This window comes from Eucalyptus grandis, chromosome 6, assembly GCF_016545825.1.
Source record: "Eucalyptus grandis isolate ANBG69807.140 chromosome 6, ASM1654582v1, whole genome shotgun sequence".
In the NCBI taxonomy this organism is placed as follows: domain Eukaryota; kingdom Viridiplantae; phylum Streptophyta; class Magnoliopsida; order Myrtales; family Myrtaceae; genus Eucalyptus; species Eucalyptus grandis.
In genome coordinates this window covers 2,987,541-3,012,299 of record NC_052617.1, presented here as the reverse complement: position 1 = coordinate 3,012,299, position 24,759 = coordinate 2,987,541, and the positions used below count along the sequence as shown (strand labels likewise).

At 40.4% G+C, this 24,759-nt stretch overlaps 1 protein-coding gene, 1 long non-coding RNA gene and 1 pseudogene across 3 annotated transcripts; all 3 read right to left on the bottom strand.

Annotated features, from left to right (window-relative positions):
- Nucleotides 1-8,942: 8,942 nt before the first annotated feature.
- Nucleotides 8,943-10,330, bottom strand: LOC104451412. 2 transcript variants are annotated; one of them, XR_005552374.1, is made up of 4 exons: nucleotides 10,207-10,330; nucleotides 9,746-9,910; nucleotides 9,547-9,634; nucleotides 8,943-9,459 (listed from the first exon to the last, which is right to left on the bottom strand). It is a non-coding gene; the product is annotated as a purple acid phosphatase 18 (long non-coding RNA). The 2 variants fall into 2 exon arrangements; XR_005552375.1 differs by having other exon boundaries at nucleotides 9,746-9,884; nucleotides 10,207-10,298.
- Nucleotides 10,331-10,355: 25 nt separating this feature from the next.
- LOC120294928 lies at nucleotides 10,356-12,149 on the bottom strand (annotated as a pseudogene).
- A 2,554-nt stretch (nucleotides 12,150-14,703) lies between these two features.
- Nucleotides 14,704-23,950, bottom strand: LOC120286289. Its single transcript, XM_039315991.1, has 3 exons — nucleotides 23,438-23,950; nucleotides 22,897-23,339; nucleotides 14,704-14,929 (listed from the first exon to the last, which is right to left on the bottom strand). Exons 1-3 carry the CDS (start codon nucleotides 23,948-23,950, stop codon nucleotides 14,845-14,847), a joined length of 1,041 nt encoding a protein of 346 aa, XP_039171925.1. The 3' UTR covers nucleotides 14,704-14,844.
- Between the last annotated feature and the right edge of the window lie 809 nt (nucleotides 23,951-24,759).

Below are 24,759 nucleotides of genomic sequence, written 5' to 3'. Positions count from 1 at the left end.
TTTTATTTGATTCAATTTCCTTATTCTTAAAATAAATAAATCCATTATATTGTGTTATAACTTAGCTATAAACTCTTAAAATTTCTCTATATTTCTCAAACTAAGTAAATTCATTTGTTTGATGAAACTTTTTGAATGCACTCAATGGAATTACTCGGATAAAATGAGTATGCTTTAGTAAGCAATACTCTATTTATTAAGAACATATATCTTTAGAGTGGAACTAATTTAGATAGCGGCATAAGCTGTATTTTTAAATCTTGAATATACGTCAGGTCAATAATTAGAGGAGACGTCAACGAGATAGCAATTTACGTGACCAGAGAAGTGAACAATGAACCGCAAGTCAAAACCGGCTTTTGTCAACTCGATGCATTATGCAAGCGATGCTTGTGATTTATTTTTTCAACTTTGCCCTTTTCTTCGATTATCATTTTACCACTCAGAGAGAGAAGCAACGTCGTGGCCTTGGTGAGCACCGACGACCCTCGAGCTGCCATTTCAACGCTTCCCTGATTGACGAGAACCAAAAAGAAAAAATCTCTCTGAAAGCACAGCACGGAGGGAGACTCGGGATAGAGAGAGAAGGGGCGAGAAGAGAGAGACAGATGAAGAGCGACGACGAAGGATTGCAGCCCATCGAAAGGTCCAGCCCAGCCACGCGAGAAATCTCTATTTCTCACGAATTTGGGATTTTTGTTTTAAAAGTCAAATTCATTGATCTATTTAGGATTTTGCTTCACCGGCGACAATTTGGCCAAAATCCAACGATATTTTTATTCCCCACATCTCCGTGAGTTTACAGGATATCGAGTTGGAGTCACGGTTCGGGAGAAATGAACTCTCCACATCCGCTCTGCACCGCACGTGATCAGTGCGCGCCACCTGACTTCTTGGTGAAGCCACTTTTCGAGGCAGCAACCTATCGAATCTAGTAATTCTAGAATTACTTATTTTCTCGAGAAGGTAGTCGGCAATTTCCAAGTTGTGCTTGAGTTGATTGGGACTTTCTCATGGCCAACTATCTTTTGGATTGTTGAATGGCTTATGGCTTTAGTACCTGTGGATGCTATCATTTGCTCGATAATAGTGCTATGCGCGCTAAGAAAATATACAATATGCCAAATGATCGGGTGCGCTCTTTTTGTTTGTAGGTTGATAATCAAGTATGCTGCCAGTTGAAGATATGGCTGGAAATTCGTGATTAGGCTGCCGCCCAAGAAATGGCGTTGTCCTCACTGCCAGAAGGAGTACTCGGGAAGAGTTACAAGAGTGAAAAGTCACTTTCTCACAATTCCAGACAAAGTGATTGCCTTTTCCACAAAAGTGCCAGAGCACATAAGCAAGCCAATGCAGTGGTTACATGATGAGGTGGCTCTCGTACTTGTGTTACCTCTTTTTTGCTTGAGAATAATGGTATGCCCACTAGAAAGATTCACGAAGATTGGGATATTTTATGATGGGGTCCCTTCTATTTGCTTGTAGTTTCGTAGCAAAGACGATATTGCCTAGGAATTCGTCAATAAACTGGGGGACAACCAATGGCGTTGTCACTAGTGCAGTGAAGAATTCTTTGGAGACGTTACAGGAGTGAAAGGTCACTTGCTTGGAGTGTCAAATGAACGGACTTCCATTTGCAAGGAAGTGCCGGACCACGTAAGAAAGCTAATGCAGTCATTACTCGATGAGGTGGCTGAAGAAGAGAGCAGAGAAGCAATCGGTCAATCGTCCACTGAACTGACATGCCGATTCTAGCTGAGTTGGTTGAAGAAGGGTGCAGAGAGGTGGCTGAAGGAGAGAGCAGAGAAGCCAACAATCAATTTTCCGTGGAACCGCAATCACGTGGCATGCTGACACTGTGACACATGCTGAGGGGGCTGAAGAAGAGAGCAGAGAGGTGGCTGAAGGAGAGAGCAGAGAATACAGCAATCAATTATTTACGGAGCCACCGTCGCCTTTACTCTTACCAAAATTTCTCGTGCATATGGAATCACTAGAGCGTCAGTTTCATCAGAGTTCAACGTGGTAGATGGAATCACTTCAGATTGGCTGCTATATTCACCAGACTGCTCTATTCTTTCGGGCTCTTTGGCAGAGAATCTTGTTGAATATCGTCATGTAAATGTACTGGATAATCAAACAAGGGGATCATCATTACAGAATGATTCATCCCTTGATGTGGACCGTACAAATTGTTTGCAGGATTGTAGTCAAGCGGGTGTAGCGGAAGTGGTTCCTGTACTCAGCAATATAAGCCTGACCAACACTGTCCGGAATCCTGATCAGCTTCGCCCGAGGTGTGAGAAGGAATATGGAATGATGCACGTTCATTTGCTTCACAAACTCCAGTGGACAGGGATCCTTCTGTTGCATCACAGCTTATAACTGGCTCTCCCGTTATTGAGGCAATTGATTTGCAGTTGCAGAGTTGGCGACAAATACAGCAGGCCCATTATCATCACAAGGTGTCTGGATTAATCTAAATTGTTACTATCTTTCCGTTAGATATTTATATGTCCCCAGACGAAATCTAAAATATGATTCTTTTTTACACAAGGTACGAACGGGGGTTGTCCAATCGGGAACATGCCAAGCATCATTGCATATTCCCTATTTCTGATATCACTTCCTTTTTGTTGCACCCTTTCTTTTTTCAAAATATTTAACTTTTGCAGCTAGTTATTTTTATTGTAGATATTTTGTGTGATCAAGTTCTAGATGTTGTTTTACCTGTGGCTTGGTTTGAAACTCCAATTGTTGATTGATCTCACACAAATATTTTATTACAACCAGCTTTGGTGCCCACTCAACGTCAAAGTGTTCTGCATCAATCCATTGATCTCGGGACCGTGCATGAGAATCCAACCGTGTCATCATCATCATCATGGAAAAATCATTTAGTCACAAGTCACCCACAAGATCCAATGGTGTGGATCCATGTATCCCATCATCATCACAAGCTCTGAATAATGCTCTTCCACCGCCTCAGATTCCACCTTGTGGAATAGGCCTTGTAGGCCCCTCATCATTATCGGGTATATGGTTATTTGCTTAAATTAATCCTTATGTATCACCATGTTATGTTATCGACCAGCAAAAATGCTATTATGAGACTAACAGATGGAATTTTTAAATTGCAGAATTAGATGTGAACGAGGGTGCACCAATGACGAGTCATCCAAACATAGGAAACAACTTTGAAGAGAATGGAGCTTTGAAAAGAAAACTAGAACTACATTATAGCAGAGTAGCTGGCATAAGGGATGAGTTAGAATTTGCTGTGTCTCTGTCTGTAAAGAAGCAGAGAAGGAAGTTGAGAATTGGTTGCCTGATGTGGAGAATTTTATTAAATGATTATACCGAAGCAACAAGTAAGCGTTGTTTGTCACATCATACTAATAAACTGAAGCAAAAAGCAGAAGACCTTCTGAGACAAGGCAAATTCCCAAAAGGAGTATTTGAGGTGAGAGAGACCAAATTCAATAAATTTTCAGAAGTAAAGATTGGGGGGGCGAGGCATTTGAGAGAAATGCTACAAAGATTTTGGAGTACCTAGTAGGGAATCGAGTATCCCAATTAGGCGTCTATGGAATGGGGGTTTGTCCTAGAAAAAGCAAACTATGGCAATGTGTTGTGGATCACTGTTTCACTAGATTCCAACCCACAAATGTTGCAGGATGACATTTGGGAGGCACTAGGTTTGGGCACACTACATGTAAAGGATGTGAGCAAACGAGCAGCAATGCTGTCCAGTTGTTTAACCACAAGGAAGTCTATAGTAATCCTTGATGACATGTGGAAATATTTTAATCTTGAAGAGGTGAGAATACTTGTTAGAGTAGATGGATTTAAGTTGGTTATGACCACTCGATCCTTTGATGTATGCTGCAAAATGTAGTGTCCAGAGAAGATAAAAATTAAACCTCTATCTCAAAAAGAAGCAAAGATATTATTTATGCAGGAGCTTGGATCTGAAGTGGCACTTCATTTGGAAACTGAAGCAGTTGTGAAGTACATTGTTAAAGAATGTGCAGGCTTGCCACTTGGAGTCATCATGATGGCAGCAAGCATGCGAGGAGTGACCGATGTATTTAAATGGAAGGACTGCTTGGTGAATTAGAAAGAATTAGATATGGGGCAAACATATATGGAAAAGGTCTTAATGAAACTAAAATTCAGTTACGATTGCCTCAGTAATCCTAAAGTTCAACAATGTTTCTTATCTTGTGCACTTTATTGAGAAGATCAGTGGATTGGTAAGTTAGAGTTGATAGAATTCCTTATTGACCAATGATTGATTGGTGGATTGAATATGGGGGAGAGACAATGTAATAGAGGGCTGACCATTCTAAACGGACTGGGAAATGTTTGCCTATTGGAAGATCATGGGATAGCAATGACAATGCACGATTTGATTAGAGACACGGCATTGCACATCATGAGTGTGACTTCCATTGTAGAAGCAGGAAAGGGGTTGACGAGGATTCCACCCAAGGAATTATAGCCGGATGCTTTGGAGAAAGTTTCTCTAATGGAGAATTGCTTTATAGAATTTGCGTTGAACATGTTACCAATTTGCCCAAAAGTATCAACTCTTCTATTGGGTTATGGCTTGTCGCATGATGCAGTCATCCCTGATTCTTTCTTCAAAAAATTATGGGGGCTAAAGGTTTTGAATGTTAGTGGATGTGATCTAAGAAAACTTCCCAATTCCATCTCAGACTTGGTAAACTTGAGAGCACTATTGCTTGAAGGTTGTAGTAAATTGCGCCGTATTCCTTAGCTAGGGAAGCTCACGTCTTAAGAAAGGTGGATGTTAGCGGCTGTGAGAGTCTTGAAGCGCTCGAGGGTCTGTTGGTGAACTTGAGATACCTTGACCTAACTCGTACATCTATAAGGAGATTACCCAAAGGAACACTGGGGAGGTTTGCTAAACTTGCAATATCTTAAAGCTCTGGCAGTAAATGGAGAAGACATCACAAATTTGTGGGCATTGGAGACACTTGAATGCTGCTTTGAAGATGTGGATGGTTTCAATAAAGGTGTGATGGTTATTAAGTAGATTAGCCCTTGCTATTATGAGCTCAAAGTAGATCAAGAAGAGTTAAATGGTTATGTGGAAGTGAGTGATGATGCTAGATTTGGGAATTGTGAGAGGAGGGTTGACATTTGGTGAGAGGAGTCGTGCTATTGTGAGCATGGTGGCATTTGTATTTTGATTCCCCAAGATGTGCTGACATTGGCAGGGAGAAGATGCGATAGTACAACAAATTTGACTGACTGGGTCCTCTTGAAAACCTTGATGAGCTAAATATCGTCAGTTGGAAAAACTTATGGGTGCTCTGTGGAGGACAAGATGAAGAAATAATTGGCATCCATGACTCCCCCGCTTCAGCGCCTATCCCTCTCCTCTTCCGGCGCCTTAGGGAGTTGGTGATATGGGATTATCTGAAACCGAAGTATCTCTTCGGGCATGGGTCTGAATTCTACCTTCCACTTCTACGATCCATTAAAATATCTTTTTGTGAGGAAATACTGGAGATAACAGCAGCAGTTACATCACCACCACCACAAATGCCCCAGCCGTCCCTAGTCTAGAAAAGATTGTAATTGAGAGCTGTATAAAAATGAAGAGAGTGGTGGAATCTAAGTGGCTACCCCACTACTCTAATCTGAGAGTGCTCTTGGTATATTTTTGCCTGAACATGGAGGAGATAACTGGAGATCATCCCCCGTACATGCCATTTGAAGAGATTTCTTACAAATCTCTTATAGTGGGACGTTGCAGTAACATGAGAAAGTTGTTTCCTCATGAGTTGTTGATCCATCTTCGAAACCCCGATAGTATTTGGGTCGATTGCTGCAGAGGAATGGTGGAGATGATAAGCGGAGCAGGACAAGGCCAAGAAGGAAGCATAATAACTCCTATAAACAACACCCCTTCATCCTTCCAGTCTTCAATTTCTCTCCCAAAGCTGAAGCGCTTGTACCTACACAATCTACCCTAGCTGAAGAGCATATGCGAAGTCCCAATAAGTTGCGATTCCATGGATTATACAGGGGCGTACACATGCCCAAAATTGAACAGGATTCCTTTGCAACTGCAATTTTGTGATGATATTGAGCATCTTTCCACGTAGTGATGTGGAAAGTGAGGAAAAGTGGAAGATGCTGATATGGGATGATCCCACTACTCAGGCTATTCTTCAACCTCATCTCCTTTTCAGTGTCCATTCCTGTGTTCTACCAGGCTCTAAGTCCATACAGTCTGGCTATTATATATAGTTATACAGCTGTAGAGACTTGGATTAGAACTAAAGTCATGCAGCTCTCGAACATTGGCTTTTGCATAATTGTCCACCTAGGGAAAAGATTTCCTATGATGCTGCTTTGGAAGAAAGCCTGCTGAAAGACCTTCAGCTGCTATTTTAATTATTCAATGCATGCTTTCCTGCAAACTCAAGTGGCCATACGAATGACTTTTTCTCGTGTGCCATTTTTTTGTTGCCAAAAGGCGCGTTCTATTGTGTATTTTGAATGCCGTGGTATATTTTATTTTTGTAATGGAAATGAGTTATCTCTAAGGATTGATTGAGGATTGTCGGTTGAAACAAAGATGATGCTTTTGTGGAACCCTTCTCATTTCATTTTTCGTCAGATTAGATCCTTCTGAGCAGTTAGTTTGTCTTCATTTTTGCATATTTTATGCGTGCAATCTCTTTGAAAATATGTATGTATCTCTGTCTACACAATTATGCTCGATCAGTTCAGAATACAAGCAGCAGGGTCATGGTATCATGCAATAGAAAATCACAAAGCATTGGCTATGAGTGTCTCAGCAAAAGTGTATCTGTTGCATTATGGACGGCTAAAAAGAAAAATGGACGTCAAAGACTCAATTTCTTTTACGAGGTCTAAGGATGAAAATAGGACTGTTTTATTTTCAATGAACTATCATTTAAATCAAGAAGTCGATGTTATTTTTCGGTCCATGTCAACGGTTCAGCAGCTAGATCGGGCGCCTGAGGAAGGAGGAAAAAATGAAAGAAAAGAATGAGTAGAAAAAGGGAAAATAATATTTTTATTCGGAAAAAAAGAATAACTTGGCTGCCCACGTCCTCACTTTCACCTAGTTAAACAATCCGCATCAGCAAAAATGAAGCCTCATATTAAGTTTTTCGAAATGTTGAGGCAATTATTGCAAACAAAAAATTAATTCAGAATGCTTGATGCATAAAGTTTACTCTTGTGATGGCAGTACTCTTTGGAAAATTCATAAATATATGCGCAAGCTGTTTCTTTTAACTCCTTTTTTGTTTAATTTTATATTAGTTGAGTGTCCGAACCCGATTGTTCACCATTGGTGTGGCAATACCTTATTTACTTGAGCAAGCCCCTTAGCTTTAACTCCATTTTGTTTGAAGGTGCTTCAGAGTGTGTTTATTACTTTTGTACAAGCAGCTCCGTTTGTTCCTTTTACTTCAAGTCATTGGACTTCACCCCGACAAGTGTTCAACGAGAGTCAAATGACACTCTCTGTGTTGATTCTTCTTTTCTTCATGAAAAATGTGAGGGAATTCACGTTATCCGAATGGAATGTGAGAAGGGTCCGCATCCTTAACTCCTGATGAGTCCGTGATGTACTACGCAAGCTATAGAATTCTAACTCGCAACATATGAGTGGGATTGAAGCAGCACCATCATCTGTGCTGCAGATGCCAATGAGATAGCAATGCCATGTCCAAAGAATTGAGTAATGAACCACCCAAGTCAAACCGGTTTTTGTCCACTTCATGCATTATGCTAGTGGTCTTTCTGAATCTCATCCGAGAAGAAGATCAGGAAGCAAAAAACAATAGCAGGACAGATATACAACAATGATCACTATAATCTAATACTGTATAAGTGATGGGGTTTTCCATAGAGAGTTCACCACAAGTTCACATGCGGTATTTTGTAAGAATAATGGGAAAATCAACAAAAAAGTTTTAAATCTTTTTGTGATTGTTCCAATTCAATCTTAAATCTTTTTTTTTTTTTTTTTTTTTGCCAATTGAATCTCTAATCTTTTGTGTTTATGTCAATTCAATCTATGCAGCTAATTTTGATTAAAAATTGTTAGCATGGACGTTAATTATTTTATGTGACATAACTAATATTTACATAGACAATTTTTAATAATATTTAAATATTTTTCGATTTTTTAAATATACTTTATTTATTTTACTTTTTATCTTCATCTTTTTGCCCCTTCCCTTCCTGATTAGAGCTTTGCACAGTTTCCGCATGGATTTATTATGATTTCTTAAATAAGATTTTTGTACGCTAGCGATGTAAAAATTTCTTTACAAGAGCAGGTTTTGAAAAACGATTCATATATACTTTTGAAGTTTAAAACGTAGATTTATTCTATAATTATGGATGACATTTCCACATTATAAAACCGTTCATATGAAACGTTGCGTTGATAATGTATATCATATAAATGTGAAAAAAATCCTAAGAGCTATGAATTTACTAGATTTAAGAGCTCAAAATCACAGGCAAGCAAAAAGCAAAATGCCCTCCTGATGCGTGATGGGGCGAGTGATTCCAGAATGGATATTTTCTTGGATAAACATCGATAGTTTTGAGTTGGTCGATGAAACTACATTGGATGCTCCCATATCACCTCCAAAGTGTCGTAAAATAGAATTAGTTTCATGCATGTGGTGTGTGTGTGCATGAACGCGCCTTATTTTTCATTTCTTGTGCAATTTCATAGTGAGTTAACAATAAAATTTAATTGGATGAAGAAATAAAACATTCGATATGATTTTCTTTTTTGCCATTATACAGAGTTTTGTACTAAGCAATCATAGAATGAACATTTTACTATTTTTTCAATAATTAAGGACTAATATTTATTTGAAACTTAGATGAAAGATATGACAGAAGGATGAGGTTGATTGTCACAATGTAGGACAGTACAGGTTGCATTTAACATGGCCATCATGCGCAATAGAGACCTGGCACCCACAACTTTCCCAGAAAATATATATTTCTATTGAATCCCACAGGATTCACTCAATTTTGCACCGTCTCAATGTAAATAATTGACAACCGACCGGGGAAAAAAAAAACCTATTGATAAAGCATCACCCTATCCTAGCTACATCACCATAAGACTAATCCTGTATAGGCCAAGGCATCAAGATTTCTTACCGCCAATACCAAGGAGCCATGAGAATTTTCCTCAAGGAATGTTTCTTTTCAGCGAGGCAACCCAAACTCTCCAAAGAAGTAATCCGCAGATGGTCGGACCTCACTGGCTCGTCATCATCATTTCCATGCCAGCTCCAGAATGCATGTGTTGAATTCACAACCTTGAGCTTACTGTGACCGAAGTTGGCTTCGCGGAAGACAGACCACTCTGGCTGGGGGTTCTTATCGTTAATGATACACAGGAGCCAAATCAGCCTTTCCCGATGCATCCATTTGAAAATTCATCAACAGTATGCCCTATCGAATCCCTAATCAAGAGCTTTCTTTAGAGTGAGGACATACCTATGAGCTAAACCTTTTGTTCCCTCCCATTGCCAATAGAAACGTGAACAGCACCGCAAGGATCCGGTTGTCCAGAATTGACACGTTTCTGTTCAGTGATGACCACTTAAAATCATGCCTTGTGCACATCAAATGACAATGAGAGATGAAAAAGTATAGGTATAGGGTCATACAGATCGCTCATAAGCATGCACAGAACCTGCAAATACTATGTCCACCCCAGCTGCATAAAGCAACGGTTCCATAGCTTGCTTCATCCCATCGCCTTCACCTTGGAGAAGGATAGTTACTGTTAATACCAAGGTACATGGAACAATAGGATCAGCCATGGAGTTTTACTGCAATCAACCTTTAAAAGATCAGCCTGTAGATTAGCAGAAAATTCAAATCCATCAGACACAAATAAGCACTAAATATCAGCATAAGTCCTTTGCATCAATATAAGAGAACAAAGAGCAACATATGATAGCTGACAATGAACACCTTTGCCTTTGACAACTAATATGGAAATTAATTCCCCATAGCAAGGTCAAGATTGAAAATTGCCTCATTAGCAAAATAGCAGCTAAATTTGATTTTAAATCTATTTACTCTTAACAATATATAATCAAGGATATATAAATTATAAATTTAATCTTTCCTATCTGTGAGATTTGTTACCTCAATCTCAGAATCCTAACTTTACAGATGGCTAACAGCACAGACTTCCTCCTTTGTAATCAGTGCATTTAATTGATTCACTACTGCATCTGTAGTATTGCAACAACTTTTGCATGGCAAAGAAAAGGGAAATGCAGAATAACCTTCAATCAATTATATTACTCTTGAGTAGTCATCGTAGTCGTGTATGAGCCAAGCATGATGACATGGAAGCCTGCCACCTCAAAATAGTATAGATTCAAACTCAATCCACTCTCCTCATATGGTATCTTCCACCTAGCATTGTAGGACTGAAATCCATCTTTAATCAGTGGAATGCTCTCCTCCTCGTGGTTTCCTTGTGTTCCCATCCAAGGCCTTGCACTTGCAAGTGGCTGCACCAGCTCACCAATGTGTCCCAGCGATGCTGTATGTAATCAGCATAGAACAGGTCTCCAGCAAGGAGATGCACATTGTACTTGCATTGATCAATGTGGTCTAGTGTTGATTTGGTCCAGCCAGTTTGGCCCAAATCTCCTGCAACAGTGAAAGCAACCAGAAGTTCTGTGGGAGGAGTCTTGAGCTGGAACTCAGGACCTTCTCCTCCACATCTGTAGAAGTAAACAGTGTTGCTCTCCAATGGCCCAATCACTGTGTGGTGTATCTTTCCAGAGCTATAAAATAGATAACTATAAGAAGTGCTCTCTCCTTGAGCTGTTGAGGCATATTGACCAGGCAATGTTTGATATTCCATGTATGAAGGGGAAGATTTACCATCAGTGACCCATGAGATGCGCATATGTCCCTCTCCGGCTAAAGAAATGTGAACCTGCAAGAGGATTTTGATACTGTCACATAATGTATCAATTTAAGATGTTGGTGAAGCAGCTGAAACTCATCTCAAAACAATACTGAAAACACCAACTATTGATGAATCCACTGCCCATTAAGCGAATCAAGTAAACAAACTCAATAGACACATATATTGAGAAAAACAAGAAACCTACTGTCTCATGGCAGATCACTACAGATCATTCAACACCTTGGCTTTCACCATAAATTGGCAATACTGCCAAAAATTAACATAGTCGACAAGGACGGTGTAGGGTTATGAGACTGACAGTAGTCATCACACCGATAAAGATAAAGATAGTAACTTCAGTAGTAAACGACTAATCTTGGTTTGTTGCCGTATGAAGTACCTAGCTTAACGTTAAATTTCCTTTTTCCCCTTTGTACCATCCATTAGTTGAGGTCCCTCCTTACGTGATTTGACACTCCACATCTCACAATCTTCACCACCGGATGAACCACGAAGCAACTCCAGCTTCAAGAACACAGCAAAAAGCTCAAAGAAAGTGACAGTTTCAGAACTTGCAGACAAGCGAGCCGAATTCAACCCCCCAAAGAATTCAACAGAAAAGGACGGCCCAGGTAACGAAGCCACGCAAACTCGACAAATTCCATCCCCCAAAAAAGAGGGCTTTCGAAACGAAAGATCGACAGCAAAAAGAAGGCCCGAGAATCGCTAAGTCCTTCACCTGCTGGGGAATGGGGATAAGAAGATGGCTTGCGGTCCCACGGGAAATCGAGGGTCTCGCGAGGCTGGGGCCGCACGTAATCGGCCGCGACGGCAGCCGAGAAGATGCACAGGAACAGTACCAAAGTCGGGATCTTTCCTCCCTTGTCGACTTCCCAAATGCTTCTCCGTTTGTCAGGGAACGTTGTTCATTTCCAACGCCTCCGTTTTCTCCGCAGCTGTTTCTTGCTGGCTTGCTTAGCCCGAGCAAAATATTCGGTTGGTAAAAGTGGGAAGAGAAGTGACGCGATGGGATCGCCGCTTCAGGCCTTGGTTCGGTGTTGGGCCTTCTTCTTATATAGGGCCGTTTTCCTTTCCCCGCAGTAATCAGCAACCGTGTTGCAGCTCTCTTCTCGATTATGGCTGTTCTTTTCTGTCTTGTCATCCTAAAGAATTCATCATTGCTCCTCGTCTTGTTCTATCGTTGTTGTTCTTTCTATGATTCAACCTTTTTTTTGTCTATATACTTTGGCTGTCTTTCCTAATTAAATGCACTTGATTTCAATTTTTTTAATTGGATCTTTTTACTTATATATAATGTTTAATCAAGTTCCACTAACACAGAATTTAGCTGACATGACCTCTAAACGATACTAATATGTGATGTGCATTAAATATTGATTAAATTAATACCCAAGCATAGCTAGGAACTACCCGTAGTCAAGAAGTTAGAAAGCCATTGCCTCGAACCTGAACTAATTGAACCACATCCTACCCTCCCTAGACCTGAGGGTCGAGCACTCCATTTTTACGGGGCTTTGCACTTGATTCCTTATTAAGACCGTTTCTAACACAGTTGGTACATTCTAAAATAACCGTTACTCAGACATCTTTACCCTTGGCCATGAACCTCCTTTGCGTTTTTGATTCAATCAATTCTTCTACTTTATGTGAAAAAAGAAATAAAAAATAAGAAGTAAAACAACAAACTAATATTTTCGGTATATTTTGAATTGAATTCGATTCAATGTATAGTATTTTATTAAAAGATTTTGTATGATCTTCTTGCCCTTTTTAGTAGTGCGTTAACAAGTAGTCCACTGCTAATTAAGGATTTGATACTAACACTTGTCTTACTAACCTAACAAAAAAAGGTTGTTTTTTGACGACTTTATCAAAGACTCAGTGACTTGCGAAGTCCCAAGACCAGGGTCAAGCTATAAATAAGTGGATGAAAAGGCCACATCACGAATAGCGACTTGGTGACAAGCTACAAAAAAGTAAAAGATTTGATTCATTCTCAATCTACAGGGATTTGATAAGATAATGTGTCGCTGAAAATACTTAAATTGAAAGTACATGGGCTTGATGTGAAAAGTAGGGGAAGTACATGAAATGTGACAAGTCTCCTCTTTATGCATGCTTTCTTATCCTAAAGTATGCCAATTGCCAACACATGACATGATTAACTCATTAAATCCTCATCTCTAGTGTGGTTATTGCTTCCGCAGCTCCTTTTCATGGTAGTGTTTGCAACTTTGCACGTCAGTTATACATAATATCAGCCTGCAGCACAATGTGATGATGTTTCATTGACTAGCGTCCATCATTTACGGATGTATCAGAATAATACAAATTCGCATAATGCAATCCAGCCTGATTGAAGTGCACAATATACATCCAGCATCAGGCAGACCTCTAACTTCGCCATAGATGGTCACCGGCTACAAGTTCAACATCACATGGTGCAATTATTGTCTACATCCACCGTTGGATGTTTTTTCCTTTAACAGATGCGACAGCTTCAACCATGGATCCTCAATGTTACTTTCTCTTTGCTTTCATCCACCTTCCATACCAGCACAATCAAGTTCATCACTTCAAACTCAGCCGCCTCCTTGAGTTCATCAACGCCAAGTGCATTTTGAGTAGGAAATAGAAGTGCAGATCCATGGAGAACTCACGCTCTGAAGTCCTCATATTCTTCGAGCGCCAAACACTAAGCTGATTTCCAGTATGAGCACCTTTCAAAAGAGTTTGACAGTGCAGGTGTGTGGCAGATGTATAGTTTGTGATACTTCGACAAATTTTCCTGATTGCTGGAATGGCAGTCCATTGCATCCACTCGAAAGCTATGCAACCAAATAAAGGTCCAAATCCAACCAAAACATGGGACAAGGGCCGTGCCTGGTGCAAAGAACCAGACACTAGGATGGAACCAGAGTTACAATGCAAAGAAACTGTTCGACAAAACTGTTTGATCATCACCGTAGACGATGATGAACTTCTTGAGCGGAACTCAGAAACTGAATAAGTTTTTTCTGGTCTTCAAATTCTGACATCTACAGTCCACATCTCATTCTACGAGTTTTGGTGGGTTCTGCGCAATCCATCAATTGTTAGTTTTGCTCGAAGGACAATGCAATTTTGCTGCATTATTGCCTGATGGTTTTTTGTCTTTTCCAGGAATATTTTGAGAACACAAAAGTATATTTCTAAACCAAAATTTCGTTTTCCCTCTTGGGCTCAACTCCGTTTGTTGAAAACAAACCAGAGTTCACATCAATTTTCCCTGTTAGGTCAGCCTTATCCTAATTGATTTACTCATCCGCAATTATCCATAAAGCGTCCGCTAAACGAGACAAATCGGCAGAATATTTAATAGGAACTTGTATCAAAGTGGGTGACGTTTTCTGCATCCCACGTTGCAGAAGGAATATACCGCTTAAAATACTAGATGAGAAACTGACAACTATAGAGCTATAACTCTCCTGCTTTTCCTCATCACACACACATGCCCGCACCAACAACAATGAACGTTCTGATCACCATTCTTCTCCTTCTTCTACCAGTTCCCTTTCTGTTAAGCTGGAGAAGTAGAGGATCGTCAAGAAAGCTACCTCTGGGATCACTGGGAATCCCGTTTATATGCCAAAGCCTCGGCCTGCTCTGAGCCTTGAGGACAAACACAGGAGAAGAATGGCTCTGCGAAAGAGGGAGGAAGTATGGGCCAATCTCAAAGCTCAGTTTCTTCGACAAAACCAACGGTGTTCATTCATGGACAAGCAGCAAACAAGTTTGTATTCCATGGAGATGGCAGCATGGTTGCCAACAAACAGACATCATCCATCCGCACAATTCTAGGAGACTGCAATCTGATGGAATTCAGTGGCCAAGATCACAAGCGCATAAGAGACTCTCATGTCGTTCTTGAGACCAGAATCCCTGAAGCAGTACGTGGGGAATATGGATGAAGAAGTAAGAAAGCACATCCAGCTGCATTGGTAGGGCAAGGAAAAAGTTACGGTATGTCGATATTCTGTAAATTCTCTGTGTCGCTCTTATCTGTTTGAGGTACATTCAACACATAGTAAGTTTTAGATACACATGGTGTATGCACTCATAATCTCATGACTCTGGTTCACACTTGTATGGCCTCTGCATGTAAGGACTATGAGAATGAATGCATAGACTGGGAGTGCGCTTAATCTCTTCAATAAACGAAAGCAAAGCAGAGTAAATCACACTTAAAGTTTTGATTTCCCTTAGGTGTTGCCCCTGATGAAAAACCTTACATTCAACATCATATTCTCTCTCCTCTTTGGTTTAGAGTAAAGAATTGATAGAGAAATATTCTTGCAAAATTTTCAAGAAATGATAGAGGGAATGTGGTCAATACCTGTAAAACTGCCGTTCATGCGCTACAATCAGAGCCTCCGTGCAAGCTCCAGGGTGCAAAATCTGTTGAAGGAACTTGTACAAGAGAAGAAGAAGGTGAAACTAGAGCAGCGCACTGCAACTCCTCATCAGGACTTGATCATAAACTTGTTCAGTAAGCGCAATGAAGAAAAATGAAAGAGTAGTGACTGACAAGGAAATTTTGCACAATATCATGCTTATCATGGTTGGTGGACATGATACCTCATCGGTTATCATAACTTTCGTGCTGCGTTTTCTATCTAAGAATCCGGCTGTTCATAAAGCAGTTTTTCAAGGTACACATCCTCTATTTCTGGCATCTTTTAAATTTGTAGAATCTGCATAGAGATTCCTGCAGCCCAAAAAAGGAAAGAAACTAAAGCAAAGCGACAAAGAATATGTTCAAACTCAGTTCACTCTTGAACTATGACCCAAGCCGCGTGAGATGATGAATGGTCTCTATTTTGCTGTTGGAAGATGGTACACGTGCCAAATGTAAGGAAAATCAATACATAAATCTGGCGAATTCCCAAAGCCAAATGTCAACTCTAATAACGAAGCTCGGAGGGATGTTTCTTCCCCTTGTTGTGACAAGTCATAAGCGCGTTTTGCTTTTGCAGAGCAAGAAGATATAGCAAAAGGCAACATTTCAGGAGAACCTTTAACTTGGGAAGGCCTTGCTAGGATGAAGTACACATGGAGAGTGGCAATGGAAACTCACAATGGTTTCGTCTATTTTTGGTGGCTTCAGGGTAGCCTTGAAGGACATTTACTATGGTGGATACCTCATTCCTAAGGCTGGCAAGTAAGGATGCATACAACTTTTCCTCTCTCTTCAAATGTTTGCTCATCTGCTATATATTCTCTCTATTTGTGAAACAGTCGATTTACGTACGTTTCGTGGACATCAAACATGACATACATGGATGAGACCATATTCCCAGAGCCATCAAAGTTCGATCCCACTAGATTTGAAAAGCAGATGTCAGTACCACCCTACAGCTTTATTCCTTTTGGAGGAGGGCCTCGCATATGCCCATGAAATGAATTTGCAAGGATCGAAACCCTTGTTGTAATCCATTATCTGATCACTCAATAGTCTTGGGAGTTATGTTCAGATGATCATTACATCGGGGACCCCATGCTAGTACCTACTCAAGGACTACTGCTTCAGATTGTGCTAAAGAAACAGAAATGAAATACGAATCTTTCCTTGACTGTCCAGGATTTCCACCATGCCACCTTTTCAAGACTTAGCTACATCAAATATCCCCATAGGTGGATGAAAGTTAAAACACCATTAACCCAAAAAAGAAGCCAGCCTTTGAGAAGCTCTTCTGGACAACATAGCCAAGTGCATTCCGCCAATGGTGTATGTTTTTGTTTTGTATGAAGCTATATGCATGTCGTCTTTACAAATTTGACATTTAGCCCGACTACCCAGTATCCATGCAATCTTCCATCGAGGCTAGGACTACTTTCTTGATAGCCGGTTCCCTCGATGCCAAGCCCAACGCCCCAGTGCTTGGGCTCAAGTCTTGATGATCATGCCTGATTACCTAGCTCTTGCACCAAAATCACCCGTGCCCAGGTTTGGGTCCATCGAGGCAAGCCACGAGTTTATAGAGGTCTGTCTTGGGACCTTAGCACCATGTCCAAGTATTTGGCTCCCATATGCAAGTTATTAGTGTTTGAGCATAGGTGGCTAGGTCCATTGAGAATAGGCCTAAATTCACAAAGATTGGGCCTAGGACCACGGTACCTATGCCCAAGTCCTCAATGGCCATGCCTAAGTACCTGCTTTGACACCAAAGTCATTGGCGCTCAGACTACAGTATAATGGCCCAACCCAAATCCATGTGCTTAATAGACAAACTCAGCCCATAGTTCTTCTTCTCTTCTCAAGATATTTCACGTGAGGGCAAGCGACTGACAAAATAAGCAAAAGAAGAAAAGAGAGGGGGGCTCATTCGTGAAAAGGAAGACGGGGAAGAGAGAGAAAATTTTCGTGTACTCATGGTCCAGATGACTTGTCAAGTCTAATCAAAATTGTTTTGCAATGGTGATAAATGATTGAAACTTCTAACTATCTATTTAAAGGGATTGCTGAAATTAGAGGCTTGAAATTCAGCTCAAAGTTTACTATTCGCAACCTAATCAGCATGTGCGACAAACTTGAAAATTTCGTTTCAGGCAAAGTGTAAGCTCAAATTTAGATTTATAAAGTGCTATAACTTCACAGCATCTAAACTATCAATTTTAAATGTATACTGCTTGAAAACTCCCCAATCAAACAAAGCAAGTCATAATTGATCTAAATCCAAATTTCAAATCCTAATTTCGGCAATTTTTTTAAATAGACAGTCAAAAAGTTTTGATCACTTACCAACGTTACAAAACAGTGTTGATTTGGCTTGATGAGTCGTCTGGATCGTGAGTGCATGAAAATTTCTCTCTTCCTCCTTTTTTTTTTCCTTCTCACAAACGACCCCACTTCTCCTCTCCTTTTTTTGATTTTGTCTGCTGCTTGCCCTCACATGAAATATCTAGAGAAGAGAACAAGATATATGGGCTGAGTTTGTCTATTTAAGACATGGGTTTGGGTTTATTTGGCCATTATATTACACAGACACTGCTATGTCGAGGCCATGCTTGGCTCCATGGCAGCCAAGGTTAGGTCCCTTGAGGTTGGACCAAAGACCTCGGTACCAATACCTAGGAACCGAGCCGTGGCCAGTTTCATGGTGACTAGGGCCAGGCCCATGCTTAACTCACTAGTGCTTGGTCCCGGTTCCTTGGTAGTTGGGCCCACGTCCCTTGAGGTCAAGCCAAGACTCTAGTGCCCGTGCTCGGTTACCCGACTCTTGCTTCTACGTTATCAGCACCCAAGCTGGGTTCATCAAAGTCCAGCCCATATCCTTGGTGCTTGTTCTCGAGTTCTGGTGGCTAGGCTCCCGATATTAGGATCTCAATTGCTCGGTATCTCTTATATCAAATGAATTGTGCATGTCTTTTTGGTAAAATAAAATCGGACACTAGAATGGAATTAGAATTATGGTGCAGAGAAGTAAGATTTTCGCATCACTGGTAATATCTCAATTTGCATAGGAACAATTGTTCCAGCTTTCACCGAAAATGAGATCTCTTCACTTATCAGTCTTTGGACTTTAGGGTTGGAAAAAATGAAGACTCCATTCAGAATAATTTTTCACTGCAGTTTCCAAGAATCCCACCTCCATTTCCATCTCATATTCTTCACATTCTTCTTTTTCTTTGCCCCTCTCTTGTCGACTGACTTGTTTGATCAACAATCGCGGAGGATGATAGCGGACAATGTTAAGCTTTTCGAGTGGAATTCAGGAATTGATCCTGTTCCTCCTTTCAATCATTCCGATCTTCAAATTTCAACAACCATGGTTCATTTCTCATTCTAGGAGTTTTGTTGTATTTTACGCTAACACATTAAAAATTGGTTCTCAGTTTCGCTCCATCCCGTTAAATTCATGATAGTGACTGGAACAAATTTAGAGTAACATACATCCGGGCTCAACTCCGCTGTCACGACCAAACAAGAGGTCTCATCCATTTCTTTCTCTGTTAAGTCAGTCTATGTCAACCGCAACTTTGAATAAAGAACCTGGCACACGAAACAAATTGGCTAAATATTTAACAGAACCTGTATCAAAGTCGATGCGTTTTCTACACAGTAATCGTCATCGCCCGTTCCAGAAGGAATCTGCCACCTAAAGTGCTAGTTCAGAAACAGACAAAAATGGAGAGCTATAATTCTCTTGCTTTCCCCTCATCATGTACACACCCACACATACCCACACACATGCCCACACCCACAACAATGAACATTTTGATCATCCTGCTTCTCTTCCTTCTACCAGTTCTCTTTTTATTAAGCTGGAGAAGAAGAGGTTCATCAAGAAAGCTAACTCCGGGTTCGTTGGGAATTCCCATTATAGGCCAAAGCCTTGACCTGCTCCGAGCCATGAGGACAAACACAGGAGAAGAATGGCTCCATGAAAGAGTGAGGAAGTATGGACCAATCTCAAAGCTCTCTCTCTTCGGCAAACCGACAGTGTTCATTCATGGACAAGCAGCGAACAAGCTCGTATTCTCTGGAGACAGCAGCGAGATAGCCAACAAATAAACAAGCATCCATCCGCGCGATTCTGGGAGACCGCAATCTGATGGAACTCACTGGCCAAGATCACAAACGTGTGAGAGACTCTCTGATGTCATTCTTGCGACCAGAATCTCTGAAGCAGTATGTGGGGAAAATGGATGAAGAAGTCAGAAAGCACATCAAGTTGCACTGGCAGGGCAAGGAAAAAGTTGCGGTATGTCAATATGCTGTAAAACTCCCACTGTTGCTTTGTTCTGTTTGAAATATATTCAATACATATCAATTTTAAGGAACATATGGTGTATGCACTCACTCCCTCATATAACTAGTGTTCACACTTCTATGGCCTCTGCATGCATTGACTATGAGAGTGAATGCATAGACTGAAAGTTCGCATGATCTCTTCAATAAATGAAAGCAGAGTAAATAACATTAATGTTTTGATTTTCCTATAGGCATTGCCCCTGATGAAAACCCTTACATTCAACATCATATGCTCTCTTCTCTTTGGTATGGAGGAAAGAGCGGAAAGAGAGAAATTCCTGCAAAATTTTCAAGAAATGATAGAGGGAGTGTGGTCGATACCAGTAAAGCTGCCATTCATGCACTACGGTAGGAGCCTCCGTGCAAGCTCCAGGGTCCAAGGTCTGTTGAAGGAACTTGTACAAGAGAAGAAAGAGAAACTAGAGCAGCGCACTGCCACTCCTCATCAAGACTTGATCACATGCCTGTTAAGTGCAATGAAGAAAATAAACGGGTTGTGACTGACAAGGAAATTTTGCACAATATCATGCTAATCATGGTTGCAGGACATGATACCTCATCTGTTCTCATGACTTTTATGCTGCGCCTTCTATCTAAGAATCCTGCTGTTTATCAAGCAGTTCTTCAAGGTACACATCCTCTATTTCCGGCATCTTTCTCGATTAGCTGAATCTGCATATAAATTCCTGCAGCCCTAAAAGGAAGAAAAATAAAACTAAATGAAGAAGATATGTTTATAGTAATGAATCTATTTTGCTAATGGAAAATGGACGACTTGCCAAATGTAAGACAAATCAATACACAAATTATTCAAAGTTTCCAAAGTCAAATGTCAGCTTTGATAACAAAGCTCAGAAGCATGTTCCTTCCCCCTTACTGCAAGTCATAAGCGTCTTTTGCTTTTGCAGAACAAGAAGAGATAGCAAAAAGCAAGACTTCAGTAGAACCTTTAACTTGGGAAGACCTTGCCAGGATGAAGTACACATGGAGAGTAGCGATGGAAACCCTGAGGATGGTTCCGCCTGTTTTTGCTGGCTTCAGGGTAGCCTTAAAGGATATTGACCATGGTGGATACCTCATTCCTAAAGGCTGGCAAGTAAGGATGCCAATAACTTTTCCCATCTCTTCAAATGTTTGCATTATCTGCTATTTATTCTCTCTATCTGTGAAACCAGTCAATTAATATGCTTTTGGAACTTAATGTGTGATTTAGATCTTCTGGGCATCAAGCATGACGCACATGGATGAGAGCATATTCCCAGAGCCATCAATGTTTGATCCTGCTAGATTTGAAAACCAGAAGTTGGTACCACCCTACAGCTTTGTTGCTTTTGGAAGAGGGCCTCGCATATGTCCAGGAAAAGAATTTGCCAGGATCGAAACCCTTGTTGCAATCCATCATCTGGTCACTCAATATTCTCGGGAGTTATGTTCAGATGATCATTACATTAGGGACCCCATGCCAGTACCTACTCAAGGACTACTACTTCGAATTGTGCCAAAGAAACAGATATGAAGTACGATTCTTTCCTCGACTATCCAGGACTTCCACCATGCTATCTTTTCAGGACTTAGCTACATAAACATCCCAATTGGTGGATAAAAAGTTGAAACACCATGTACCGAAGAAAGAAGCCAAAGCTTTGAGAAATTCTTCTGGACAACATAACCAAGTGCATTCTGCCAATGGTGTATGCTTTCATTTTGTATGAAACTATATTCATGTCGTCATTACGAATTTAACATTTAGCTCAACTGCCCAGTATCCATGCAATCTTCCTCATCTCAGCCCCTCCATAAACTATCAACACTTTTTATATTGATAAAACCAAATACCATTTAAAAAGGAAAAGGCCTAAATTTTTCTTTTGCTCTTCCAATTTCTTTGGGTTGGTTTGAATCTGATTCAATTTTTCTTTTTTCCCTTCTTTCTTGCTTTTTACCTAACAAACCATAATATTTCAACAAAAAATGATGACAGAGCATCAAATAATGAAAAGGAGATTAATTTTATGGATTGAATCGTGTAATAGTGAAGTTAAAATTATTTATATTTGTTGAAATGATTTATATCTTTTTCAGCACAATATATGTGATTTCTCTTTTATCCTATAAAATAGATAAAGACAGCAATAAAAGTACTACCAGAATTTCCACATGATTGGGTAATAAACAAGAGAACTGATTTTGTTCTGTAACTTAATCGAGTAGATATTCTAGAGGGCAGTATATAATATTCTCAAGACATAAATATAAGGAAATAAGATGCTAAGTAATCATTTGCCTTATCGATTGATGAATAATAATGAAATAAACTATGTTATCTCTCCATGTAACAATCGATTAAGGTGGACAATTGATGATTCTCTACATGTAGTTAATTTTATTATTGGGTTAGATCAGTAGCTAGGCTAGAATCTCTGAAACCCTAATTATCTCGAGTGCCTCTTTCCTGTGTTAGAATTCAAAACACTCCTAATCATCACCATCCGGCTAGCGAAAAGGTGATCATTCTTGACATGAAGTGATAGCGAAATAATTTCGTAATTTCTCTCTGTTAAGTTTAAATTGTTTTACTCTTTTATTTGAAATCTAACATGTAGAAAGGAAATAACTAAGCTAAATAATACAGAGTATTTTAAGAAAGGGCAATTTCTATCTAGATTCTGACATGTCAACACATTGATGCAGTTACATATCTCTGTGTATCACACAGGTCATACTCTAGTATTAGATTGAATTACAGCATAAAAAGCTTAAGCAGATACTTTGATACTTGACCCAACATGCCTGCTGGTAGTCAACATTCATAAAGAGATAAGAGAATCACAGCGCAGAAAATCAGTGCATCTTTAGCAAATTCAACTTAGAGACATGATTAAGAGGAAAAGGACCTAGTTTGAAAACGCTAATGCAGGTGATTACAATGCATGATATTCTGGAAAACCTTGAGAAGTGCGAAAGATGGGACAGCAGAGACTTCAGTGAATGCAAATTCAACAGGCACAAATAATCAATCCAATTATGCAATATGAACCGGAACAGAAAATTGCCCAAGAGCTCATTATGGCTAGATAAGCAGGAAGAGGCTTACCCTGAAGTGGATTTACCCAATCTTTCATCTTTACATCGTCTCTGATCATTGACCATTGACTCGAAAACATCTAACAGCTGATCCAGCCCCTCTGGACTGCCCCCAATCGCCTTCATCGTGTAAATGACACTCTCAAGAGTGGACAAACATCCAGTCTTAGGCCGACTTCTAACTTCTCCGTACAAACTCATCACCTCCAAATCCAACTTCAGATGAGGCAACAGCTTCAACCAAGGATTCTCGCTATACATTCTCTTTGCCTTCATCCACGTGCCATCCAGCACAATCAAGTTCCTGACTTCAAATTCAGCTGCCTTGAGTTCGTCAATGCTGAGTGCATTCTCAGTCGGGAACAGAAGCACTGACCCTCGCAGCACCTCGAGCACAAATTCCTCATATTCTTCGGGCTCCAAGCTCAGATTTGATACAAGGTTTTGCGATTTCTAACCACAAATCCATTCGACAGAACATCACGAGCTGACTGGCAATCTAATATGGCATCGAAATCAGCTCCTTGGTGACCGATTCTAGACATCCAAACATGGTCTGTCGATTCGATAATCCCCTTCTTGCCCATTAGAAAACTGATAACAGGATTGCTAGTACCTCTAGACACGACTCCATGAGCGCGTGAGTTCTGCAGCGCCTGGGAATCCTCCGACACTTCCACACCGTTCGAGGCAATCGAACCGCAGTTCCTATCATCCCGAGGACAATGAGCTCCATTCGATTCGACGACCGAATTAGGGTTTCCCACCGCCACTCCAGATTGCTCCCCATTTTGGACACCCAAATCCGCGCCGACCAATCCGTGGGCGCCGATTTCGGCGTGTGGCTCGAGCGGCGAGATCGAGAACTCGGCGCCGAAGTTGACGTCGGAAACGGCGGCGACGGCGACGTTCTTGAGCCCTAACCTCAAGATTCGGGTGGAATTGAGGGGGCGCTTCCGCTCCAGGCTGTGCTGGAGAACGGTGACGCGGACGGGGTGGTCGAGACGTTGCTGCTCGCTCTTTTGGATCAGACCAACTTGACCTGGATTGAACTGTTTCAACATTAAACTATTTAGAATATTCGATCTGCTTAGTGATTTTATCATATTTGAAAACATAGCAGGCCGGCAAGTTTTCTTTTCGCCCTTTGTTGTCAAAAGAAGAAGAAAAAGAAGAAGAAAGAATTGCATAGCTATCACCTTTGTTTTGACAAATATAGTAACTTCCCATGTCTAGGATAAGACGGTGAAACTCGCAAGGGTTCGTCCTAAGTCGGCTTGTGCTTCGCACGATGTCCTATAACTGACTTGTTAGCTTAGTACCCCGATTACCTTATACTCCTTTTCTTCAATTATTATTTTAACACACAGAGAGGGCCAATGCTGAGGTCTTGATGAGCATCGACTACCCTTGAGCAACCACTTCAACACTTCCTTGAAGAAAGAGGAAACACACCTCCTTCTCTTCGTTTCCATTTTCCTATTATTTTTTTTTTTTTTTTGCTTTTTTCTTGTCGTCTTTGCCTTTTATTTATTTTTATAAATTTTTACCTTTTCTTTGATATGTCACATCAGCACCATGCGTTCTCAAAATTTTTAGAAATGTCATATCTCCACTTTCCATCACTTAAATTGAACACATCTAATAACTTGATTGCCTTAATTAAATTAGTTTATAACTTGATATTACTTTTATCATAAGTTTTAGAACTTAGGTGCCCATATTAAAAGAAATGAAAAATGTTGAAGATAGAGAGAGAGAGAGAGAGAAGGGGCTGGTCTTGTGTCCAGTTCATGCCACGTCAGCAAGTTGATAATGTCACTAGCCATGAATTATGGAGGAACTTGATTTCATTAATAGAGAAAAGTTGAAG

Excerpts from the sequence above, each read along its gene's own strand:
- LOC120286289 (XM_039315991.1), bottom strand. The coding sequence starts at position 23,950 with ATGTTGAAACAGTTCAATCCAGGTCAAGTTGGTCTGATCCAAAAGAGC. Across the intron at positions 23,340-23,437 it reads TTATCGAATCGACAGACCAT|AAATCGCAAAACCTTGTATC; the intron begins GTTTGGATGTCT and ends ATTTGTGGTTAG. Across the intron at positions 14,930-22,896 it reads TTGGGTAAATCCACTTCAGG|GGATTCTGGTCTCAAGAACG; the intron begins GTAAGCCTCTTC and ends GTACTGCTTCAG.